The following is a 16,445-nucleotide window of genomic DNA, read 5'->3' on the forward strand; positions in this document are numbered from 1 at the left end:
AAATTTATAAAAAAAAATTTAATTAATTTTTACTGATTTTCTTATTTGATTTTTTATAGGTTTATACTAAATCTTTCTTCTAAATTAAAATATGAGACGTATCATTGTGGATGCTTATGCTATGTAACAAGTTTGTCAAAAAATCATGTAACTATTTTAGACAAATGGTCGAATTTGGCTGAAGCTATAAGATATTTGACTAATATTGAGTTATCGATAAAAAAACAAGTTATTGTAGAAAGTTTATCTTCTATGAAAGTCTTAAGTATTGGAGATACACTGTATTCTTCAAACACTATTGTTCCAGCTTTTGAATATTTTTCTGTTTCAAGAGCACTTTATAAGCGAATTCGAAATGATTATCAGCTTCCCAGTGTTTCTACTGTACAAAAATTGACATCAAAAGCTTCAAAATTAAACAATGATGAATTTTTTTTGCATGTTTTTTGCAAACTTACTTACCGACAACAACAGTGCATTTTAATAGTTGATGAAGTATATGTTAAAGCTTCATTAACTTATCACGGTGGAGAACTTTTTGGGAAATCTGTTAATCAACCAGACAAATTAGCAAAAACAATATTAGCTGTTATGATTAAATGTCTTTTTGGTGGACCCACTTTTATAGTATGCATGATTCCAGTATGTTGTCTTGATTCAGATTTTCAGTATGAAGTAGTTGATTCTATACTTGGATCAATTTCAAATGCAAATGGAAGTTGTGCTGCGATTATATGTGACAATAATAAAGTCAATGTAAAGTTTTTCTCTCTCTTTGAAACTTTAGAAGAGAAACCATGGCTGACTAAAAATAACATTTTTTTACTTTACGATTATGTTCATATATGGAAAAACATAAGAAATATTTGGATTACTGAAAAAACACAAGAAATTCAATTTAAGGTTGATGATGATAATTTAATTGCAAGGTGGAGTGATCTTAAGAACCTTTACAACTTAGAAAGTAAGACACTTGTGACTCTTTCACGTTTAAATACAGCTTCTATCTTTCCAAAACCTGTTGAGCGACAAAATATTTTTTTGTGTTTGAGAGTTTTTTGTGATGAAACTCTTACTGCCTTATCAACACATCCTAAAATAGACCAAACCAATGTTAAAGGAACTGTTGTATTTCTAAAAATGTTTATAGAAGCATGGAAAATTATTAATGTTCACAAACTGGGTGATGATAAAAGGTTAAGAGACCCATTGCGCTCTGTCATAAATTCGACTGATGATCTTCGTCTGCAACAGATACTTTCATTATCACAAATCTGTGAAGATATGGATTGCCATAATGGAAAAAATAGAATTAAAACATTGACTGTTGAAACATCTAAAGCGATAGTCCATACCTTAAGAGGACTAGTTGAGTTAGCAAAATATTTGTTAAGTACATCACACGAATTTGTAAAACTTGGTGACTTTACATCTGACCCTATTGAAAAGGCATTTAGTAAGTTACGTCAAGGTGCTGGTGGTGCTTATTTTATTTCGGTTCAACAAGTTTTAGAAAAAACTAAAATTGAGCACTCAAAACTACTTTTACAATATGATTCAGACTTTCGTGAGCTTCATGTTGGTCATACTTGCATGAACTGTCAGAGGCAACTAACACAAAAGGAAAGTGAAATATTTGATTCTTTGAAAATATTAGAGTCTAGTTTAACTGACTCTGTTAAAATGGCTTTAGTATACATTGCTGGTTACCTTCAATTTAAGATTGGTTATGAAGATCTTGACACTGATACATATTCATATTGTAATGAGTATGGTGCTTATCTCTTAGACTTAGATAGAGGTGGTTTAACAAAGCCAACTGACATTTTAAGTCAATTTACTTTCTTTTGTTATATACTTTTTATTGCACTGGATATGACTTTGCCAGTTTGTTTGCATTCCTTATCATACTACTTTCAATCAATCAACAATTTTTTTTTTTGGTTATTTTAAGAATAATAAGTGTATGAAAAGTTGTAAAATTTTTACGGTTTGCACGATTAATAAGTCTGTGTTTTAGATAGCCGTGGATCCAATCATGGAGAGTTGAAAGCCCATAATTGAGCCCAGTTTTAGTTATTACATACATTATTTTATACATTACATTGTATAAGGTTTTTCACTGTGTTTATTTCATTCATTTTTGCAACCACAAACTGAACAGTGTTGTGATGATTTTGTTGCTGACAACTTTCCCATAAGCCATAGTGATTTCAGTTTTGTGGAGAACTGTAAAATTATCATAATTTTTAATGGATAGTTTTTCAATTGAGTTAATAATGAAATTCTTCCTTTTTTTTCAAATGAATGTTAATATAAAAAATGGTATGTAAAAGCAGCTGAAGTAATTCTTAAAATACGTATATGTGCTTCAATGTTAACTATAAAATGTTGATACCTAATATATCAATGATGATTTAAAACCAGTTTAATGAGAAAAGTCAGACATTAGTTTTTTGACTTTAGTCCAGTCACTGGCCCACTGTGTAAACTAGTTAACTATTTGATTGGCAATAAGTTATTGAATTTGTTTTTAATTTCATGAATTGTTTTTGAAACCACTTAATCATTAGGAACCTTGTTCCAACGTGGCGCTATTCTTTTGCTAAAGAAGTTTTTGTGGTAACTGTTTTTAGTAAGTTGTCTGTGTTCTTTGTGTGCATCTCTGATATTTGATGATGGTCCATATAAAGCTATTGGGTTAGGATGACACCATTTAACTTTGTCTATGTTTAATTTAATTTGACAATGTTGAGTGAGGTCAGTTCTACTTTTTCTGTTTTTTTGTTGTTGTTTTTTACGCGGAAGAGCATTTATCTAGGAAGTCAAGATAGTAGTAGTTAATGATCTAAATATTTTAGCGAAGTCTTAAAACTTCATTCATTAATATAGCAATAGTTGTTTGCAGTAAATAACTGAGTTTTGTTGGAGTTTAAATTTACAAGCCACTGCGAGTTCTAAGCTGTTACATAAGAGAGATCAAATTTAAGCTTCCTGTTCTAAGCCATCAAAAATAGAAGATTATTTGTCAAGATTATAAGAATATAAAGTTGAGTCATCAGCAAATAGAACTGCTTTAGATGTAAGATTATCAGGAAGGTCATTAATGTATGTAAGAAGTAACACAAAAACAAGGATAGAACATTGAGGCACCCCAGAAGTTACTGGAAATGAAGAAGAGTGTTGGCCTTCAAAGATGACTTTAATACTGCAGTTAGAAAGAAGTGGTTTAATAATCTCTAAACCTTTCCTAAATACACCATATAAATTTCCAAGAAATATTTTAAGTAAGAGTTAATCCTAGAAGATGAAGGGTAGGTGACTTATCGAGAACATTACCTTTCATAAATATAGGAAGATCTAAATTATTGCGATAATGATTGGCTGGAAAAAATTGAGTTTTATCTGAATTAAAGTTGACCAACCACTGTGAGCCCCATTCTGTGGCAGAAGTGAGATCCTTTTCAATCTCAAATGCCCCCTCCAAGCGATCAGAGAGTGTTGGCTTCTTATCATGCTTCTTATCATGACAAGAATAAATGGTAGTATCATTACCAAACAATGCCACCTTAGATGTAAGAATACCTGGAAGATCGTTAATGAAAATTAAAAAGAGTATAGGGCCAAGGATAGAACTTTAAGGAACCCCTGAAGTTACAGAATAAGAAGAGTACTGTCCATCAAGGACAACTTTTATACTATGATTGGTAAGGAAGGATTCAATAATCTTAATGTTACCAGATACACCGTTAGAAGACCAGCATGCCAAATTTTATCAAAAGCTTTATTAATTCCAAGAGCGATAGCCTTAACCTCTACACATCTATCTAATGCACAATAAAACCTATCGGTTATTACTGTTAGCAAATCCATATTGGTGATCCGAAAGTAAGTTATTAGCTTCAAAATGATAGATTATGTGTTTGTTAAATAAAGATTCAAAAACCTTGCTTATAATAGGAAGAAGACTTATGGGAAGGTAGTTAAATGAGGCAGGTTGCTCTCCAGAATTTTTGAAAATAGGGATAACAGATGCAGCTTTCCAGCAGGCTGGAAAACAAGACTCTGATAAGCAATTATTGAATAGTTTTGAAAGTATAGACGACTGTTCCGGAGAACACTTCTGCAAGACTATAACAGGTATGCTGTCCGGACCGCAAGCTGTAGAAGAGTCTAAACAGGAAATCACTTTAGATACAGAAACTGGAGTGTCAAGCAATGGATCATCAACTTGTTTGACAACTAAATAAGGTAGAACACAACTAGTGGAATCAAGTGATGATATTGATGAAAAGTTTATAGCAAACAATTCAGCTTTGTCTTTAGGTGAGGTGACAAAGACTGAACCATACAAGAGAGGTGGAATAACAGATTTGCCCTTATTATTGATACTATTAAAGATTCTCTAGAACTCACAAGAGCCTAATTTTTGTGATGAAATATGAGATTTTATGACCTGAGAATAGTGGACTTTGGCGTTAGACAAAACCTTTTTGCAATGGTTTCTAGCAATAGTAAACAGATATCGGTTTTCTGGAGAATTGTTTTGCTGATAGATATGGAAGTAATAGTTTCGATTGGCAATTGCAGCAGCACAATGTGAGGGAAACCATGGAGAAGAGTGAGGCTTGACCTGGAATTGTTGATTGGGAATAAAAGATTCCATGCCAGCCTGAATCCACGAAGGTATGTAAGAAGCACATTTGTGCTTCTTACATAACTTCGTGGATTCAGGCTGTGCAGGAAGATGAAAGATTTCTACCCAAGAGCCATCACGAAGAAAATCACAGAAAGAGTTCCAGTCTACTTTAAGGTAGTTGTAAGAGGTAAGATGATAGGGCGATTCAGATGATGAAGAAGAATAAGATAATAATTTTAGAGAGATCAAACTGTGATCAGAAGCACCTAAGGGTGAATGTGGAGAAACTGAGCACTGACTAGAATCAGAAACAAGACATAAGTTGAGTAGAGAAGGTAAATGATTCAGGATGTCTGGAAAGCGAGTTGGAAAATTGACTATTTGAGTTAGGGATTTAGAAAGTCAAAAGTTGTGGGCTTTAACGCCTGCAGAGTCACTGACAGTAGAGCCAAGCCATTCTGTGTGATGAGCATTAAAGTCACCAACAATTATGGTATTAGCTGATGGATAAAGAGAGAGGGCCTGGTCAATTTGATCAGAAATAGCATCAAAAAGAGTGCAGTCTTGTAATGAAGGAGAGCGATATAGAACAAAGAAAAAGTTGATAGAATGAAGTGGTGCTAAACAAATGCATATAAAAGAATAGTCTGTGGATTCAAACCTAGTTTCCTGACAAATGGGTGAATTCTTTCGAATGTAAATGTCCAGGCCAAACAATTGACTATTGGAGTCTTTACAAATTAAAGGAAGATAACCATCAAAGGTTTTTTTTTTAAGATTTTAGTTGGCAAAAAACAGATTCCCCACCCCCATTCCCCCACCCCCACCTCCCTCCCCTATTTGTTTTTTTTTTTAATCTCTCTAAGAGATTAGAGATTTAATCTCTTTTTTTTTAATCTCTCTTTTTAATCTCTTTGGGACAGCCTTGCATAGGAGTTATTAATCTGTTATTAGATTTTTTGCAAAATACAATAGTATTTAAAGTCCTTTTCAAAAATAAATTTTTTTGTGGCTGTATGATGTAAATGTTATTTTTTTAAATTGAATTGCAAATATCTTTAGCTACAACATTCCTTCGCTTTTTAACACATAAGAGCACTTTTAAACTCTTGCGTTCAACTATATCTTATATCTATAAAATTTTACAAGCTGATAAAAAAATGAACAATATAAATATAAGACCCTAATGACTTATACCAATTTCCCAAAAGACTATATAATACTAAATTACCAATGTCATAAAGGTATAATCTTGTTGTATCAAAAAATATATATATAGTTTTAATTAAATGTATAAAATTATTTAATTAGAGAAAATTATAGCATTTGATTTTTTGTCATAAAATGGTATATTCCTTATAGTAAATACAAACATTTTAGTCCTTTTACCAAAAATTACTACCAGTGTAAAAGTGTTTTAAATAAAATTATGAATAAAATTAAAAGCTTTCTTTAATTTTGTTATAATCAGCAGAAATTTTATTTAAAAATTATTTATATTACTAAACTTTATAAAGTTTTAAAATTATCTATTTTTTTGCAAACAGTATTCTAATAGTTTTTAATAATGGTTATGATGGTGGTTGTGATAGGGTAATTCTATCACAAACAAGCACTACAGTTCTAAATATTTTATTAAAACAATCTCTATATCACTATATGCCAAATTATATAATGTTAGTAGTAGTGTTAGTACTCGTTCTAGCGTGTTTGACACGGAACCCTTGGCAGCCATTGTAACCGAGGTAGTGACAAGAAAGCGTCGCAGTACATTTTGTGAGAGTATGAAAATTTCTAACGTACGTAAACTTCAAATTTAGTAATGTTAAAACATACTGAAACATTTATCAAGTTTTACAGTTTGACTTTCACTTGAAAATTGCATTGTCTCAAGCACTTCTTAATTTTGTTTTATAGCATTTGATTCTGTTAAAAAAATCATTATATAATTTTTTTTTTAATTTTTGCTTATCGAAAAAGTTTTTTTTTGCGACATTTATTTTTTTACTATAAATATATGCTGCAACCGTTTTTCAAAATGTCTTAACATGCTTATTATATATTTGGAGAATAACACAATTAAAAAAAAATTATTAGGAGAAACTCTTTGTAAAATGTTTTTTGAAACTAATAATTTTTATGAATTTTTTCAGAACTCTTTGAAAATATGTATTCAATAATGTTTGTAGACATCTAAACTACCTTATTTTGTAAAAAAGTCAAAATTGATTTTTTTTTGCTTTCAGACGTTTTGAAAAACTGATGCAATATGGATAATACAAGGAATATGTTAAAATGAAATAATTTGACACAAAATTTATAAGCTCTTAACAAAAGCCACTAAACCAAAAAAATTAAAAGTAATTGAAGTTCAGTGCAGTTAAAAATTTTAGGTATAGTGTTTGCAAAGAGATATATAAATCATTTTTTAATATAAGCTAATTTTTTTTTAAACTTTGTTGCGCTTATCCGTATATAAACATATATAAAAAATATCTTATTTGTTTATATATATATTGTTTATAAAATGTAAAAAATCCACTTATAATTTTTTTATTCAGGATCCTATGTAATTTAAGTAAACTTTTCTAATAATTACGAATCTTTTTTGCTCAAGCTGTTTTGTTTTGATTTTTTGTATGTATGTTATTATTTTTAAAAAAATTGACAAGATTAAAAAAACGCGAAACATATGTCTCATCCAAGTGAAAAATTTGAAACTTCAATTTAAGATTTGCCCCTCTCTTGATAATTTCTGGTTGCTAAAATTATGCCATTTGCTTCTTAGATCATTAAAAATGATAGACGCGGCTTTTTTGTAAATTGTTGAAGCCCCATTTTTTTTGCTTATGTGGTGTCACTTTGTGGTAAAAAACTAGAAATAAGATTTTGTTTAAATTTTTAAAAAAATATTAAAGATATATGTAATATATTTTTATGGGATATATTCTAATAAAGACAAAAACTATTTATTTATTACTATTGTAATAAATACAATATCCATGAAATGATATATGCGTATCAGTTTTATATATTTTTGTACAATTGTATGCAACATAATTAAAATTAATCAAAAAATGTAAGTTAAATGCAAAAGGAAACTTGACGCATAAAGGTTTATTTTGCCACACACCGACGTCAATGCGCAAAATTTTTTTGGCTTAGCTTTTAGATTAGCGTTTAATATTATTCTTTAGTTTTTAATCATTAGAATGAACTTTTTTTTTTATGACTATGTTTTAGTGGTCTAAGATCTTCTTAGTTCCATTTGTATAGCCTTATGTACAAACGTCTGTAAATGTAAATGTCTTTAGCATATGTTGAGTTTGCAGGTATTATATGGAATAATTGCGTATAATATATCTATAAAATGAGAAAACTTTAAAACTTTATTTTAAATTTTAGAAATCTTTTTTGCTATATTATTATTTTTTTACTATAAATATATAAGCAAGATGAAAAAAATTTCAAAATTTGTTATGCTAAGGGGAGGTCTTAAACCCCCCAAAGCAAAACTGATGACAACGCACTTAACCACTATCAATGAAATGCATTTAGCAGAAAAACAAACCTAAGTCTTTTTAATTATAAGTCTTTTATAAGCTCTACGTATGCAGCAAAGGTGCACTTGTTAAAGCTAGGATATATAAGGATAAAGTATAAAAAAAAGTTCGGTTTGGAATAGACTTACAAAGACCCGTATTTTTACAGGTCCAATCTCAGCTAGTGTTTTAATAATGATACCTTAGTTCTTAGTTAAAAATAAGGTTTTTTCAAAAATAACTCCCTATAAGTGAAAAGTATTTAACATAACATTTTAATTGTAGTTCTTATTATTTAATGTTATTTAAAATAAGCTTTTTATTAACATGTAGATAAATATAAAAATAACTTTAATTCTGGCTCTGCATATTAGTTGTGGGATGAAATGGTGAAATTAGTTGTAAAATGATATATTGTTCACAAAGAATCTAGCAAACACCTATTATCACCCTTTTGAAATCTTATCCGCAGATAAAAAGTAATGGCAACATCAAACATCTGTTGGTAAATAAATATTTTAAAGATACACTTGAAAAAACATTTCTCTCAATCTCAAAAACAGTTATGAAATTAAAAATTTTGAAAGTTCATACAAAATATTCAGTCATAAATACAAAAAGAATCAATATAACTAGATTCCATCAGAATTAAGTCAGATTTAATCCATACTCATATTTTAAAATGTTATAGTATAAATATGCTTGTATATAGATGTTGCCTATCAATGAATGTTATTCAACGATGCTATCTAAAGCTACAGTGATTAGAAGATTCAAATCAATTGTGTGTTTAGAAAAGTCAAACTTAAATCGAATCAAAATAATTTGCATAGAACTGAAAGAATTGTGACAAAAATTTGCATTTCTTACTTTATCAATGCAATCTGTAACAGATTATGATAAATATTTAAGAAAACCAAAAAAATCAGTTAACACTACTTTTACTCAATTGTTTAATATTACTGATTTGAAAGGTGTGTGGCTAACAAGTAAAGACAAAAATTTTTACAATATGCAAATAGAAACACAAGGAAGAGCAGGCTAATGTTCTATTCACGTACCTGACCCAACAAAAATTCATCCATCAAAAAGAATCAGAAACATCCAAAATGAAAACTCATCTACATAAGGTACTGATATTAATACTGATTCTGGTACTATGGTTATTGAGACTAGTGCAGATAAATGTTTTGATACACTAATACCCGATACTAATTCCAGGAAGAGGAGGTATTGCACAACTTCATAAGTTTTGAATTATCAACAGCAGCAAAGCTATCATCAAGAAAAGTTGCAGCAGTGTGCAATTTTTTAGTTAAAGATATTGGATTAGATATAGATACACCTAATCATTCATCAATATATAAAGCAATTATGAAAGAAGGAAAAAACTTAAATGTTAATATAAACAAAAAAATTGTAATGAGAACTGGTGCTTCCATTTTGATGGAAAATATTTTAATTATGATAAACACCAAGTAGTGGTTCTGAAAAATGGTACAAAAGAAGTAAAATTAGCTGTTCTGTCTTAAAAGATGGTAAAGCAGTAACAATTTTTAATGGATTGGTTGAAATTATTGACTCTTGATTTATGGAATTGTATAAAAGTAATTATAACAGATACAACTGCTGTTAATACTGGTAAAAAAAAAAATAGTACAGTAGCTAGACTACAAAAAAAAATTTAGTGACCTTGGATTTGATAATCCGTAGTATGTTTCATGTCAACATCATGTTCTGGACAGAGTTTTGAAGTTGGTCATTGATTCTGTATGTCCTGAAAAGTCTACCTCACCTGACTTAGACTATTCATTTATTAAATTCCTTCTTGAAAGTTACAAAAGTCTTGTCGAAACATTTGACAACAGTGTTCCTTCTTTAAATTGCAAAATTTTAGGGTGGAGAGATGATATGAAATTGCTTTACTATCTTTACAAAGTTTATCTTTTTTTAAAGAAAATGGATATTTTCCTAAAATAATTTTCCTAATACATTACCAACTCTTCACTGTGCAAGATGGAATTCAAGAGCAATTTATGCATTTTTAAATTATTTTCTTGTTAACTCATCTAAAAAAATTACAAACCACTTCAACAACTTGAAGTAGTTTGTAATTTTGTTAGTGGTAACTGGCACAAAATATGGTTTGTGAAACATATTTTTAATGAAAATGATTTTAGTGATCTTTAAGAAGATATTGAGAAAGTTGGTAATTGCCAGAAAGCTCTTGCTTGTTTGAAAACGCATTGGACTAAAGAACCATCATTTATTGCAAACATCCAGTGCAGTTTTATTTTGTATTTATTAGCAACTTGTGCACGAATGCGTGTTTTGCGATTTTTATGCGAAATTCGAGTAGAGGATAAGTTCAGTTTGACTTTGATTTAAAGCCTCAACAACTTTAAACAAAGTAGAGATTACGCAATGGGCATAAGGTGTAAGACTAAAACACGTATTAAAACGTATCAATACGTTTTTCAGTAGTAAAATTTTAAGTTTTTCAGTAGTAAAATTTTAAGTGAAAAATACTTCAGCCTTTTTTCTCAAATAAAGTCAATTTAATCAGGATAGGGTTAAATTAGAGAATGAGATTAAAGTTATTTTTTTAATTATCTCTTAATATTTCATTGTAAAGTTTTACTCTTAGTATTTCTTATTAATTTATTGGAACATTTTACACTTTATTTATGTATGTATATATATATATATATATATATATATATATATATATATATATATATATATATATATATATATATATATATATATATATATATATATAATTAATTTATTAATTTATTTTACTTTTATTATTTAAGAATTGTGTTGGCTATTACTTTTTTTCATTTTAGGTGTCTGAACAAAGAATAGTTGCTGACTTTGTAAAGAATGTAAGTTTTTCTATTTGTACGTAATTAAAATCTGTTTCAATTTGAAAATAATAAAAAATTTTAATATATTGATAGAAATATAACGAGAAAGCAGTTTCGACTGTCATTCATATTATGCTGAGACGTGGAGAGTTGGAACATCGATTTCAAAGAAAAGTACTCTATCGTGTTCGATAGAGACTTTGCTGTGCTAAAAACTAAGAAATTAATTGAGTGTGAAATTTTTTTTCGATCAAAGCATTTTTTTCGAATTCAAGGCGATCAACTATTTGATGAAATCAAAACAAATTATTGGCATTCAATAAAGTTAAAGCAGTTTTTTTACTATCAAATTAAAGTTATCATGTTGTGCTGAGGCTTTTTTACATAAAATCAATTGATAAAGTCGTTTTAAAGATGCAACGATAGTAAGCCAGTTTTTTTACCAACATGTAGTAAAAGTTGTAAAAATTTATTATTATTTTGCATTGGAACCGTTATTTCCAATCGTTATTGTGGATAAACACGAGAAAACTATTTACTAATATTTGCCCATCAGAACTTTGATTCTGTTGCATTTTATTTGTTTCATGTAAACAGTCGGCGTTCTAACATTAATTATACGATTTATATTTATTTACTATTATATTTTAAGCAATAGTTATACGACAGGGTTTTTTTAAAATTAATTGATCAGGCATTATTTTAAAACAAGTTTTGTATTAACCAAACGTTCCTTGAGTTGCGAAGGTATTTATTAGGTTAAGCCAAAAGTGTAACAAAAAATAATTAATGATAAGGTGTCCTATGGATTTCACTAATATGAGTTCTCATTCAAAATTTTAAATGTTCTGGATGCTTGTAACAGTTACAAGTAAAAATCTATTTTTTAAAAGAATTAGCAGTTTTATTTTATTAATATGGTTAAGATATTTTAATTGATAATTTTAAACATAGATAATACATATATTATAATATAAAAAAATCAGTTTAACAGATTTCTGTAGATAGCATTTAAAAACTAATTCCTGTTTAAGTGTCCTGTTTAACACATTAATACTGTTGATGTGCAATAGAAATGCTTTTGTTTATTTTTAATCATTATTTTATTCATAATCACATTGATCAGTCCTATTAACTCCCACCAATTCTAAAAACTACCCATCCTTACTACTGTTTACTATAAAAGCTAAAAATGGACATGTAATACTGATCAGGTACAACACAAGAAAGCCTGTCTATCTCCTTGAAACTCTACTAAGTCTCTACCTAGCAGGCAATCGCCCGCTATTAATCCTGTTATCAGATGCATTTACGCAAAAGATGACATCATAGTACCTTGATGAATGTCACCTAACTCAGCTTGTCACATTTCTAACGTAACGTAGTAGTCGATACGTAGAGCCCACTAGCACATTTCACCTGATCATAACAAATGAGCCAAACCGAGCTATATTCATCGAACAAGGTGACTCGGCGACTTTAGGCCAGACACTGCTTCATTGAAGGTCAACTCGCTTTTTTTTTAGAAGGCCTTGATAACTCACCTACTTTGCCGCTACAACCTCAACTTATTTGAAGCTGAGCAAACTAAGCAGCGATATCCGCGCTCATCGCAGCTGTTAATTGGGAAACAGAATTCATTGGTCTAAATGCAGACGAATAACTACCAGTTCCTAGTAAACGTATATAAGGAAGCCATCAAACTACATCCATCGACAATTTTTTTCTTCACTGAGAAACAGGAGCAATGGGTAACACCAGTTCTTATTAAGACACTCAAGGCTAAACGCACTTCTTGGGCTAAGTACATTAATGTAGGTCGCGATACGCTCAAATACTCAAAGAATCGCACCGCAAGCAAAAACGTTACTAAAATGGTAAAACCTGCGAGACACGACTACGAAGAAAAATTCGCCTGGGAGTACGAAAGCAATCCTAAATGCTTACATGCACATATACGAAGCAAACAAACCGTCAGGAACACTATTACCTTGCTAGAAACAGGTAATAACAACATCAATACCAATACTGGCGATATATGCTCATTGTTGAATAACTATTACCAATCGGTTTTTGCTTTGAAAGTCGTACTGAAGAAATTTGTGTCGTCAACCCAGCATTTTTTTTTATTGATATGATACAAAAGAACCTAAGCCACCTTGATGAAAGAAAGTCAATCGGTTACGACAGCTTACATCTACGGGTCCTTAGTAAATGTGCAACTACCCTTGGCAGACCTCTTTCCCTTATCTACAAGTGCTCGTTCGCGACTGTTGTTGTTCCTGACTTGCAGATAAAATCAAATGTAACGCCTATTTTTAAGAAGGGGAGTAAACTAAATGCACCAAACTATCGGTCAATCTCGCTCACATCCATTCCATACAAAATGATGGCAAGTATTTATCAAACAAGCATAATGGAACACTGTGTTGCTGCGGCTTAATTACAGGGTTTTGCAAAGTTATAAGTGCATGTTTGCAAAGTTATAAGTGCGCGTTCGTAAGGTTATAAATGCACGGAATTAATTACTGTCTTTTCGATATTTTTATTTGTAGAATTTTTAATTTTAGAGGTTTCTTTTCTTTCTACTGTAGATGACGTAAAAGGTATATTATTATCACAATTTTTTACAACACGACTAACAGCATTTCGAGATTGGATTTCGAGATCGAGATGGAACAGCAATTACGAGCGTTGGATATTTCCTTGATTGAATATTTTTACAATTTCTCATTGAAATAATCGTATTTTTAGTTTTTTCTGTAATTATTTTCCGTACTTATCTTTTCACTGATATATAAAATATAAGGGTTAAAATTAATTTTATAAATGCACTTATAACTTTGCAAACGTGCACTTATAACTTTGCAAAACCATGTACTCCAAAGCATCATGACTTTGTTCATCTAAAGGGTTGCGATGGGTTGCAAGAGTTGCGAAGACGTTTGACTAAGTACTGCATAAACGCCTTCTTCAAGTTAATATCTAACGGTACTCAAGGCGTGCTCGTAGACTGGATCTTAGCTTGGTTACGCAACTGAAGTCAACGAGTGGTCATCAATGGCATTATATTTGAATGGCAAGCGGTCACTTGTAGCGTGCCTCAAGGCTCGGTCTTGGGCCCATTGCTCTTTGTATCTTCATTAGAGACTTTCAATAATGGCTTTGTATCTTCATTAATGACCTGCTGGACAGCATCACTCATCATATGAAACTGTATGCTAACAACAGTAAAATTATTGACATAACTAAAAATGAGTCGGACAGCATCACTCTCCAAGCTGACATCGACAAGCATCACTCTCCAAGCTGACACTCTCATCACTCTCCAAGCTGACATCGACAGAGCGGTAGAATGGTCACATATTGGCTCGTGCATTTCAACCTTGAAAAATGCAAATTAATGCATGTTGGCTGTGCATATAACAAATTGACGTATGAATATTCAATGGCTAACGTCGACGGCACGCGTTGTCCACTCAAAAAGACTAAAATTGAAAGAGACCTTAGTGCAATGGTCTCCAATAACCTTAACATTAGACCACAAGAGAGTCAGCCACATCAATAACCAATAAATGCCAGGGCGACTCGAAAAACATTTCGCAGTCGCATTTTTTATTTATGGCGGAACTGTATTTCAGTTACATTCGCCCCCACCTTGAGTTTGTTGTGTAAGCATTTCGACATTGCTATTCTTGAGCAAGTCCAACATCAATAAAAAAAAAAATATTATTTATTAAACACCTGTCCTATGAAAATCGACTGCAACAGCTTGGTCTAACAACGCTTGGAGAACGCCGTAAATTTGTTTTTTTTTATCACTGAATGAAAGAAAATAATAATAATAATAACAATAATAATAATAATTGTTTTAGATTGCTGGTTGATGAAATTTTAAGATTGTCTTAAAACACACTCGACTGGAAAACTTTATTTAGTGGCTTCTCAAAGAACGAAAGTTACCATGTCTTTTGTCAAAAAAGAAAATACACCTGCAAGCTTTAAATACCAACTAGGATCACCCTTTTTTCGAAGTTGCCAACCCATGGGTAATACAGACAGTTAAAGAGGCAATAAATAAAAAAAGAACTTTGTGGGCAAAATATCGAGCTACTTGGCGCTTACGCACAAAATCCTTCGTAAAAAATATAACGAACCATGCAAATAGGTTGCAAAAAAAGTTAAAAAAGGTGCTAGAGTACGAATCAACAATAGTTCAAGCCCTAAACAATAACCCAAAACTGATTTACGCCTATATTAACAAAACACAAAAAGTTAAACACCAAATACGAATTTTAGAGGACAACACAGGTAGAAATCAGGAGGAAATACGTCGAATTTTAAATGACTAATTACAATCGGTTCTCGTAATCGAGCCACAAGGTCCGATGCCAGAATTCAAACTAAGGATGGAAGTGACAAGTACGACGCAGTTAATTGCACGTCATGAGTACAGAAAAGACTGGAAAACCTTGACGGGAATAAGAAAATGGGCATCGATGGGATCTATCCAAATCTATTCAAAATGTGTGCAGCAGCGTTTTCTGTTCCACTTACCCTTATTTTTCAGGCTTCACTATCTAAAAATGTGCCAGACAACTGGAAGCGCTCAAATATAACACCGATATTCAAGAAGGACTTTAAACTAATAACATCTAATTACAAACCAGTATCACTCACTAGTATCCCTTGTAAAGTTATGAGGCGTTTTTTTTTTTTTTTTTTTTAGGTGCCCCAAGAAGTCCTTACGGTCTTGTCATAGAACACTGCGGAAGTGCATTTAACCAGGAAGTTTACGCCTCCTTCCTTACCGTGACGCGAAAATTTGTCCAGAGCTAGTTTTGAACCTGGATCTCCTGCTTATAAAGCAAGCGCTCTAACCACTGCGCCACGGCCGTTTCGTTCAAGACCAAATTTTAAATCATTGTATTATAAACGGTCTCATATCAAAAAACCAACACGGTTTTGTTTTCAAAAAGTCGTGCTTGACAAACCTTCAAAACTTCAAACCTTGACAAAGAAGCTATGTAACAGGGATATGTCAAAGACGTAATCTTCACGGATCTGGCAAAAGTCTTTGACAGAGTTCCACACAATAAACTTCTCCGCAAAATTCAAAACTACGGAATCAAAGAGGAGCTTCATGCGTCAATTAAAGCATGGCTCTCAGGAAGGCAGCAGAGAGTTGTAATCGGAGAGCGTACATCATATTGGAAAAACGTTATTAGCGGCGTACCGCAAGGTTTAGTCTTAGGTCCATTACTGTTTGCTCTGTACATTAATGATCTTTCAGACATATTGAAACATCAGATCCAGCTCTACGCTAATGACAGCAAAATTATTGGCGTCATAAAATCGACTGGGACGCGGAAAGTTTACAAGCAGACTTAG

At 31.2% G+C, this 16,445-nt stretch overlaps 1 protein-coding gene across 1 annotated transcript in view; it reads left to right on the top strand.

Moving 5' to 3' along the window:
* Nucleotides 1-11,762, top strand: part of LOC100203585 (DNA replication licensing factor mcm5-A) — a 93,854-nt gene extending 82,092 nt beyond the window's left edge. Inside the window, exons 15-16 of the mRNA XM_065805188.1 lie at nucleotides 11,034-11,072; nucleotides 11,148-11,762. Of these exons, the coding sequence (XP_065661260.1) occupies nucleotides 11,034-11,072; nucleotides 11,148-11,249 (141 nt within the window). The 3' untranslated portion in view covers nucleotides 11,250-11,762. The remainder of the gene's footprint in view (nucleotides 1-11,033; nucleotides 11,073-11,147) is intronic.
* The last annotated feature ends 4,683 nt before the right edge of the window (nucleotides 11,763-16,445 follow it).

Source organism: Hydra vulgaris, chromosome 09, assembly GCF_038396675.1.
Source record: "Hydra vulgaris chromosome 09, alternate assembly HydraT2T_AEP".
NCBI lineage: Eukaryota > Metazoa > Cnidaria > Hydrozoa > Anthoathecata > Hydridae > Hydra > Hydra vulgaris.